Source organism: Opisthorchis viverrini (assembly GCF_000715545.1).
Source record: "Opisthorchis viverrini unplaced genomic scaffold opera_v5_924, whole genome shotgun sequence".
Lineage (NCBI taxonomy): Eukaryota > Metazoa > Platyhelminthes > Trematoda > Opisthorchiida > Opisthorchiidae > Opisthorchis > Opisthorchis viverrini.
The window spans coordinates 2,022-12,367 of NW_008752724.1; the positions used below are offsets into that span (position 1 = coordinate 2,022).

Here is a 10,346-nt window from a genome sequence, read left to right on the forward strand (position 1 = left end):
GGGCAGCGCTTCGATCCCGGAAGGGTCAGGGGCAGGCGGAGGAACGTAAAACAACACATCATTTACAAAACTAAGGGGAAACGATGAGAGGTCAGCCCTGTCTTACCACATTGGACGTGGTGTACGTTCGTACGCAGACATGGGATTTCGCATGCGATGCCCTCGTAAGGGATAAAAATTTGGAAGGTGCACCTCTGGCCACCAAACGCCGCCAAAGCTTCTGACGATCTACAGAGCCAAAAGCAGCTCTCAAATCAGGGAGAACGACTAACGTGGGGAAAATATATGGTTGATGCATCGTCTGCCAGGGCGAAACCCAGTTTGACTCCTGTCGTGATAATCGATCAACCTACGCAAAATAATACAATTTGAATGCCATGGCTACCCGACTAATGCTACGATGGTTTTTGCACCCACTTACGCCCTTCTTGAAGTCTGCAGCCACTATCGATGTACTTCAATCCAGTGGTACTGTGTTCGTCCAAAATGTACCACAACAGGGTCATCAGACTGTTCACCAATGCTTCACCACCTTTGGAAAGTGTGAGGTGCAGACCACCCAGGTCAGGCGTACTTTTGCGTTGGATGAATGATATCTCCATCTGTTGGTGTGGATGTTTTCGACCATCATCTATCAAGCAAGCCACGTTTTCCACTTCAAATTCTTGTTCCAGAATAGCCCACGGAGGACGCCCATGACATGTCAAGCCAAAGTGACACCAACTTTTGTCAAGATGGGTGCTGCGAGGTCGTCGCGCACTCGAACGCGGTTAGAAACCCTACACGGTGTAATCGATACCACTCCTCTCCTTGCTTTTCACTTATTATGGCCTTATCCGTGACTGTATTGCAGTTAAACACGTTTCCACTAATGGTGTGTTGCTGTCCACGATGATCATGCATAAGGTGGGTCAGACGGTACACGGTAAACAGAGATGGATGGAATGGCAGTGGCATGCTCTAGTCTATCCGCTTTGCAATAAAAAAGTGTCTAGATACACGGGACAATAAATAACGCGCATGGAAATCATTTCTTTGGACGCTCTGAAGTGCACCCTTTAAAGGAAATCCAACGCTACACCAGTGATCCAGGTTGACTTGTTCTGACCTCAAAATATCAATGACTAAAACGTACCACGGATCGACCGAAAACATATCAACAGAAGAATTTTGTCTATAGACACGTGAATTTCGGATTCACACCATTCATCACCCTTTTAACGTAAATACAAATGGAACAGTCAAATGTACTGTCCCAAAAATAGCTATCTTATTGTCAATCCATACTACATTGAAATCTCCGCATATTGTATTTTGTGTTCTGCTACTACATATGGCTTCTAAAATATGGAAGTAGGGCAAAGGCAACCGGATCACATTCATGTCACTAGAAAAACTCTACCTACCACCATACCGAATTAGAAACAAATCACATGAAATAGCCAACTAAAAGAAATTAAAGGTGACCCACTCAGTAAACACATGGGTTGGACACTGTTCCAGCAGGCAGCTAACATCACCATTCCAGGAAATTACACCATTTAAACCCATGAGTCCTTCACGGTTCACTACCGTAAATGCTTGAGTTGGTTGCCGGCCACTCATCACCAGGTTACGAGAAAATATCATGTATTCAGAGGAGGTTTCGATAAACGAAGCTTGTCAACTGTACTTCAGAATAGCAGTGTATTCCTTGTCCATGTTTTCTAACATTACAACGTGTACAAAATCCTCACGAAGGGAAGATTACCTCAGAAATGTCACCAGTGCACCTTTGTATCGCTAGAGCTAACATGGAGACTAAGACATAGTTAAAAACTCGAAATTTTAACTAAGAAGCGGAATAACGGATTAAAACATTAGTAAAGTGGCATCGGTAGTAAAGAGATCGCCATTATGCTGCAACAAAGCATATCATGTAAGCCACAGTACGTACCGTTCTGATAAGCATTGATATGCAGTTTTAAAGATGAAATGAGTATCGGCGTAAGCCGTTTCAATTGCTCGATACCCCGACGAAGTAATGCGGCATGTGACTGGATCGTGAGCTCTTCTTGCCGATTGTCTACTTCCTTGATCATGTGCGCCATACACGGTGTGAGTCGCTAATAGTGTAAAAAGCGTAGTCCGGGACCTCACCTTGACGAAATCAGCCAACTGGGCAAGTGAATCCACCTCGTCTGTTGTTACCAATACGTTCAAAACCGTCCTGCAATGTGCTATTATCTTCCGAACCTCAGACATATCGAAAGTGAGAAGAACTGAGGAGGTTCCCTGGAGGATACCTGATAACGTAATCGTCAACAGAGAAGCGATTAACCTCTGGACCCCTCTATAAGCTTTTTTCGGGCCGCGCCTGATCCTGAATCACTCTGTAACAGCAAAACCGCCTCCTGTAAATAATGGGATGCATCCTCCACGCGCTTGAGAGAGGGGGGCATGTCGCGGCGAAGCAACTCATCGTCGCTTGCGGCTATCGTGTCATACCCGACCTGCAAAAAGCTGAACAGAAAATATGAACCATCTACTTTAATTAGATTATCGACAGCAAGTTTAACTACGTTCACACGTTGTTTGAGATCAGGGATTTCTGTACCTGTTCCTGCGTCTTCAAATAGCAGGATCAACTTCGAGACCTAAAAATACACACAATATCAGTGACTTCATATTACCTGCTGCGCTACCGGGCTCAGAATACGCTCTATTGACTTCGTGTGGAAAGACATCACGCCGCTCATGCAGGTACCGCGCGGAGCAAAAGCGGCGCTCTTCGAAGGTCGCTGCGTTTGATATGTTTGATACGTTCAGTAGGTACATCGGCGAACCGGATTGGTGCGTACGGTTCCCTCTCTCAGGTCCGGCTTTGTGTGTTGCTTGAATAGCAAGTGTGAAGGAGGTTTCGCCTGCGTCGCCACTCTGTGCGATCGAAGGGATCATCTGCTATATTCCCCATATAATAAGGGGGGAAATATGTGGCTCCCGCGACTTTGGCGAGGAGGTTTCGCCTGCGTCGCCACTCTGTGAGATTGAAGAGATCATCTGCAATATTCCCCATATAATAAGGGGGCAAAATATGTGGCTCCCGCGACTTTGGCCAACGAGACGCTTTGCACCGTGGAAGTGCAAACTCGCCTCATCTAGGTTAAGGACAAGCGAGGCAGATTGAGGTAGAGTACAGTATACGTCGGAATAATGACTAGTGTCAGACAAGTGGCTTCAATACACGGGTGCCGATCTCTAGAGCCAATCCGGAACTAGTTTGGCCGAAACTATGGGGTATTCGAAGTTGGAAATTTCACAGGGAATTGGCTTCGTGCGACTGCATGTTTTGGTTTTGTGTTGCTTGTAGCTGCTTGCTTAAGTGAGTAGAATTTCAAGGTCAACCAAAACGCTAATTTGTATGTAGTTGCCGGTTTACAAATAAATCGAAAATCCAAAATTCTGCAAATATTAAAGGCCCAGATCACAGATAACTTTCAAACAATTCTAATGCCCAGTCGAACAAGTTGGGTACTTGCATAGCTTTCCTGCCAGGCCTAACCATCCGACTGACACAACGAAACTAGTGATTCCCAGAAGCTTGCCAAAACTCTGTTGTTCTTGACCCTCTAACTGCGCATAATATAGTGTTTACAGAAAAGTTGGTGCATTGTGCGAAATGGATGCCACTATGCGCCACTGAATTGTTTCCGCTATCAGGTATGTGCATATTTTCAGGAGGCAATCCGGCATTCTCGACGAATTTAAGTGGAAGTAACTACCTGTCAGGGGATCTTCTCCTGTGGGAAACATAAACTAATACATCATCAAAACCGTTCGCAATATCACTTAATTTGGCTGCCTTTTGCAACTGGAAGGCTGTCACTTCTTTGCCCTTTCTCTATGGTTCCTCATCTTTGCATGACGGCCTAATATGATTATCAACAGCCACCTCTCATCATAATGCACTGTCGCTACAATGGAGGCAGCGAAATTCAAGCTGAAGAGATTCTTATACAACGCTGTCGCATGATTGCTGCACAGAATTAATCACTAGGATTCAAGAACTTCATGCGTCATGTACCCACTGATGTAACCATCGCGAGGATCCAGTGAGTAGGCGGTCAGTTGAAATCATTTCTGGTTCTTTAGGACACCGGGAATTAATTCCACTCTGGGTTACCGATGCAGATACCCTCTAGTCTCATTGAAACTTGGAACCATTCCGCAATCAACCACGGTGGCAATTTTATCTCCCTTGATCTACGGTTTCCGGTTACAGTCTAAAAATGCTTCTACAGCTCAGGTGCACCTAAAACGCTCAAATCCGATCGCTCTCGCAAGCCGCCCCGAGGATTGTTTCCATGTCTCTTATGTGTTTGGGCTTTGTCTAACTCATCGCACATGCCGGTGTATTACCACCCACCTTCACCTCACCTTCACTTTTAAATACCCTGATTAATAGTCGGCCAGAAGAGCCACTCGTGATAAAATCTGACCATGGAATAAAAGGTTTATTCCATCTCGTTTCCACAAGAACAAAGATTCTTCAACCCACATCCTAGTTGCATACATGGCCGGATGCCACCAATCCCGTCTTTTTCCTCTGAAAAATTGATGGACCCGTACTCCCAAACATCGATCCACTTGGTGTTATTTTCCTAAGTATACACATGTGTCCTTTCTGTGGGCTTTGCAGCAGTTACTCTACCCTAAATACATACCAAGTCTTTCTGTACCAAGTACTCCCGTTCCGCACTCACTAGCTCTGCGGAAAAAAGACTGCTTGGTTTGCGAGTCTCACTTCAGCGGTACGCCATCCTCCCAGTAACCTTCCGCTCCATTCTGAGCCACATAGTCCACCTTCTTCATTGATGTAGGATCTACTTTCCTCCGATTCATTCCAACACTCAAAATGATAGATTTAACTTGATTAGTACCGAAAAGGCCCAGTTAACCCCTGATTCTCCACAAATTCTTTAAGTAACAAACCCCATTGTGGGCATGGTAAACAACCTTTTGATAAGCGCAATGGGCTCACCGTCGAATCCATCAATAATGTCGACAATTTATGCAGAAAACTAAAAAGAAAACAGCGTTTATCGAACGGCTGCGCCACATACTTAAGCTTGACCTGGTTTTAGCATAGATCTTGGGCGATCCCATTATGAATCTAAAACCGATTGCATAACGCCTCGTGTGAAGGTAAGCGGAGATTCAATTTTTGCATCTGGTGTAATCCCCAGTGGCATTTATATTTTCAAGGCTTGTACCATTTTCGTTGTGCTGCAAATGTGCCTTCCTGAGGTTCCCTCATCCTCTAACCACATACATGACCGTGTGCAGCGCATTTTCCTCCAAAATCTTGTCCTGGCATGAGTTAAACCAGCAATTCTTCTAGACCCACCTACTTTCAGAATTTGATACTACCTCTTTTTGTATAACGTGCAATATAGAACAGCCTTTCACGTCACCGGTATGATTGTGCTTTCTCAACCACTTGCTGAATGAGCATTACCGTACCGTTGCGAAATCCGTCTGTGATGGCTTCCTATCACACGTTTTCCCCAGATGTACCAGTACATGATAACCCTACCTCTTCAAGTAGCCACCAGCCAACCACCGGTTCATATGAGCCGGCGACAAAAACACGCGCTTCGAGTGAGATATATGAAGCTGTTTACTAACACAACTTCCCCTCCTGTGCAGCTTCATTGCCAATTACACTGATGGCTATCACCCTGGTGGTGTTCAATTTGGTTAACGCATGCTCCTCATATTCTTACATGACCACACACAATCGCTTCGACCGCCATTCCCAAATATCTCCGGCTGAATGTCAACTATCGCTTGGGAAAACGGATGGTGTCAGTTTGCCACGGAGGTTAGGAATTTCAAACACTCTTTGGTGCCTGGCATTCTAGAATGCACCCTAACTTATCCCGCTGAGCTCTCTTATGAGACGTATTGACAATTTTCCCACTTTGAGTCCCCAGTCTAGATATGTCTGTATTATCATCTCATCTGAGTGGCAGCAATGAACCACGCCACGCCCTCAATGGACTTGGGAATATCCCTGGTTTATGGCCGTCTCCCTTTGTCACGAGTCCTTAGCCATACCTAACCTTAAGAACGCTTGAATGGTTTTGGCAAACCTCCGACGGGATGACGTTTCCAATAAATACCGTCAGGTGATAAAACTAAACTTCAAGTTTAGTTGCTTCAAACTATGGTTTTACAGGTATTTTGGGTGTCCTTTTAACTATCAACTTACAGTTCGTGCATAGCTGGTTCACTTTCGCTGCACAATAAGCGAATGAGCAGACAACGCGTCCAAGTGCTCGCCTGGGTCATAACAAGGAAGCAGATCTCAGTAGCAAAGATGCAACGGTTTCCGCGCACTAGATTAAAATCAGAAAATAATGTCTTACACAACGATAAGTCACCCGGTTTTATCGGTAAACCATGCTAATGACCAGTTGTCAGTTGTCTGATACCTTGAATAGTTGCACGAAAAGCATGAATTTCTAGACTTCGGAGGGTGGTTGATACCTCTGGCATTTACCAGCGAAAGACTGAAAGTAGGGCAAACGGTTCTTTTTTCTTATTGCAGTTGTGTTTGAGAGGCTTAGGAACAAGCTTCCTTGTGCTAACGAATAACAGAACCAACGTCTGGACAGGGGCCAGTATTACGAAGCATATAACTCTAAAGTGACCTCTGATGAAATTAAGCGGCTCATTGTCTGACTCTAGAATGAGAAAATGAAAACCAGTGAATTTTCTGTAAAATGAGTTGATAAGGCTGTAGAATCCAATGAAACGTATTGGCGTGAACAAACAATCCATAAGAGGGCAGCAAGTTGAATTTCTATTAGCAAGTAGAAGCCGGAACAAGAGCATGTTTATATGTATATATGTACATACGTATGTGTACGTGTGTGTGTGTACGTGTGTGTACGTGTGTGTACGTATGTGTACATGTATATATATGTGTGCTTCTGCTCTCGGGTAATACAAGCTAAATACACAGAGTGTGTGAATGAGGAAATGCTACTCCGTGTACACAGCACCGGCAGAATTTTCGATGCACTTGTAATTTGGGAGGGTTTCTACGGTGCTGGACCAATGAATGTAGCTAATGAAAGGGGATTCATTGAGAGCCATAATCGAACCCCCCTTGAACTGAGGTTAAAGGACAGAAAGCCGAGATAGAAGTTCGATAAATATTTTGTCCGAAGATCGCTTCATGGCGCGAAACTTCTTGGCATAACTTATCACAGGTGGGAGACCACTCCACAGATAGTCCGCACTCAGTGAGAGGAATGCCGACCAGTCAGGTTTGCAAACAAAACCTGAATTACATTTGCTCCAGGAATCCGGAGATGTGTGCTGGGCTCAAGGATGAATTATTTGGCTATATAGCAACCCTGTAATGCACGGAATGAGTGAATGTCGCAGTCGGAAGTGGTACATGATCTCGAAAAAGGAAGTGGTTGATCTAGCTGTTCTGACCAAAACAGGCTATAAATCGATGAAGTAATATGGATTGGTTTTTGATGAATGCTTTTAGGGATGTTAGAGCCAGGTTCTTTACGTTATCTACACTGCTCTAAAATTCCCTCGAAGCGGTTTTATTATGTCGTTGTTAATCTTTCAAGGCCGATGGATAAAGAGAGGCGAGGGACAAGATGGTTGTCCAGCGTAACCCTAGAGGAAGCGCGGAAGTACGACTTTGACAAGGAAAGAACAACATAGTTTTGAGCACATAGGTTAGTGCTTTTTTGCACAAAACGGGCGCTTGTTTAGTTTCAAGTATGGGTGTAGACGAAAGCTGCAGAAATGTGTGCGTTCAGTTTTGCCTTCAATAATTGAGAGCACTTAGCAAAATAGGCAATAACAGATTTCTGAAAGATGACTAGATTGCTTCATCCAAAATTAAGCTCGTTCGCACGCAAAAGCAGATGAAGGGTTGGATGAAGTAACGGAGGGCTAAGGGGATCTCCGCAGAGCATGCTACTAAATATTTCAAAAAAGTCTTTAAGTCGGTCACTTACTGATATCAACAGTCAGACAGCGAACCGCTGATGCCAAGTCTTTTACGACCCTGGATGATCCCAGCCTCTAGAATCCTCTCAGAAGCCCTCGAAGAATTGAGAAAGTTCCTATGGGCACCGATCTCTGATTCCGAGCCCTTGTCGGTGCTGAGTTAAACAGGGCTCGGATGGAGAGACAAGAAGCCGACGGAATGAACCCATGTTGGGATGTGTAAATGGGGCCGTTGAAAGTTTGAACCTTCAGAATAGCGTGGTTAACAACTTACCAAACAACGTGCTTGAGATATTAACATGAGAGACAAAGCGGACTTCGGTGTGTCACGGTGGCCTTCGGCGTGTTTACTTTTGTTGGGCACTTGCTGGGTAGTCCAACTTATGTAATCGTTTGTAAGCATTATGCATTTCGAGCTGCACTGAAAGATTGAAGTGTCCCTCACCGACATTTGTTAAACCCCAAATGGGTGATTTTGATAAGTTAGGTCTCAAGTACAAGTATTTGCGAGCACCACAGGCGGTAGTGATGTTAAGCATGTTCCTTGGTGTCGCTGCTTTTCTGTTTAGTGGACTACAAGCCTGCCACTGTCACCGAAAACCAGGAAGTTTGAGCAGAAAATAATTTCGCTGTGCATGCGTAAATCCACGTGTAGCTAAAAAACTGGCAGCTTGTGGATCAACGTTGGATCGTTTGCCAAGCATGAGGCTACCTGTGGCCTCTCAAAACGAGTTACTATTATTAGATTTACTTCCCAACCTGAAGGCTTTCCTGTAGCTTCGCAGCAGGTTTGTCTGTTAAGCTCGGAACTTTGGTTAAAAGCAAATTCAGTTTAATGACGCAATGGTGGTTGTCTGAGGGCTGCTTATGATCCATAGAATTTGTGGGTATTTTTTCCACTCTTTACGCTCTAAAGTCGTGAGTGTCCGTGATAAATTAGCTGACCTGCATTTTCCACCGAACACCCCGCCTTCAACTCTATGCGTCTCTCTAAATGTCTTCCACGTTGCCGGTTTCTGATCACTCGAGACCGTTGGTTATACGAAATTGCCGTTTAAATTCAAAGACGCATACAGAGGGCTTCGGTCTGGAAAGACGGAGTCTTTGTGGGTCCTGGGCGTGGACAAACGAATTTTAGCTTAGATTAACTTAAAAATTTGCTGCTTCAACGCCTCACTTCCCAGAAAAGTGTAATCCTCCAGTGCAAACTAATAATGTACTCCAATTTGGTTGAAAGGAGAACATGCATGAAGATGGATTCTTATCGGAACAATAAAACTAGCCGTTTCCTTTTTCGACCTGCCTATGGTGTCGCGCGGTTTGATGGTTGGTTGGATAAGTGTACATGGCTTACTTAGCGCACAATCTATTCTGACGGTGTTAATCGATCGGCAGTCGCGCCCAGCTCCTGCCCGGTGCCGCAGGGGTCGAAAACGTCCGCAACTATCACAGAAAGCTCCCAGGTTTGGCGGTTTGTAGCTACCATCGTTGGGACTTGGCCATTGAACCACGATAAATGATCGCATCCAGGTCTTGTATGTTGCACCATATGTTGCATGAAAGCCTTCTGAAAACAAATGTAACAGGATATTCTTGACGCTCGAGCTCTATTTAAAGGGTCGTTTTTGAAATCGATTTGTTTGAATGCACCACCGATTAAATATATCATGTATTTTTGGGTTTCCACCTTTGGCCGCCCTTAGCCACCGGTGGTGCCATCGATGGCAAGCGTAACACGCCACCCCTATTTGATACCTTTCGCCACCGATGGCCACCGGTAGCGTGTTTACTGGGATGGTTAATTAATTTCAACAAGGCTGACAGGCGACATTGCAGGCCTTCATCATTCTGAATACTATTCAAGGCTAAGGCCGCAGTGAATATGCGGGCCCGTGGCTTGCAACTTCATCTCTCGAATAAAACCAAATTCACTCAAATAGACCCACCCACTTTTGTCAATTATGTGACAAAGGGCAGTTTACTTGTTCAAAACCACTGGTGTGGAAATCAAGATGTGAAGGCAGCGTCAAAAGAGGCCCACAAACACTGACCGGAAGAAGAACGCACTTGGTGGCATTCATTGCCACAATTTCTCTCAGGCGGAAGTATCCTCACAAAGTGCATAAATTTCGCACTGCTTTCCCTCAGACTTGATTCAATTACGGATTTCGCTCTGATTTCAAAGTACAATATGGAATGCCGTACGAAGTCAACCAAGTGAACCGATGAAATAATAGCTTTCTTACGCACCAGGTGGTATTTTGGAGCTGACGGGGAAGCCAAACTTATCTGTGGAGCTCGNGAGTTGATAAGGCTGTAGA

The 10,346-nt window shown here is 44.8% G+C and overlaps 2 protein-coding genes across 2 annotated transcripts in view; one reads left to right on the top strand and one right to left on the bottom strand.

Annotated features, from left to right (window-relative positions):
• T265_12125 (hypothetical protein) overlaps window positions 1-10,075 on the top strand; it is a gene marked incomplete at both ends in the record, with an annotated part of 11,623 nt that extends 1,548 nt beyond the window's left edge. Inside the window, one exon of the mRNA XM_009179130.1 lies at window positions 9,890-10,075. Within this exon, the coding sequence (XP_009177394.1) occupies window positions 9,890-10,075 (186 nt within the window). The remainder of the gene's footprint in view (window positions 1-9,889) is intronic.
• Window positions 1,938-2,723, bottom strand: T265_15785 (hypothetical protein; the record flags this gene model as incomplete). The annotated part of the gene is made up of 5 exons (XM_009179131.1): window positions 1,938-2,105; window positions 2,140-2,285; window positions 2,321-2,492; window positions 2,529-2,636; window positions 2,673-2,723. Coding segments are annotated over 5 exons (645 nt in total), but the record flags the coding sequence as incomplete, so codon positions are not given.
• Window positions 10,076-10,346: the final 271 nt, after the last annotated feature.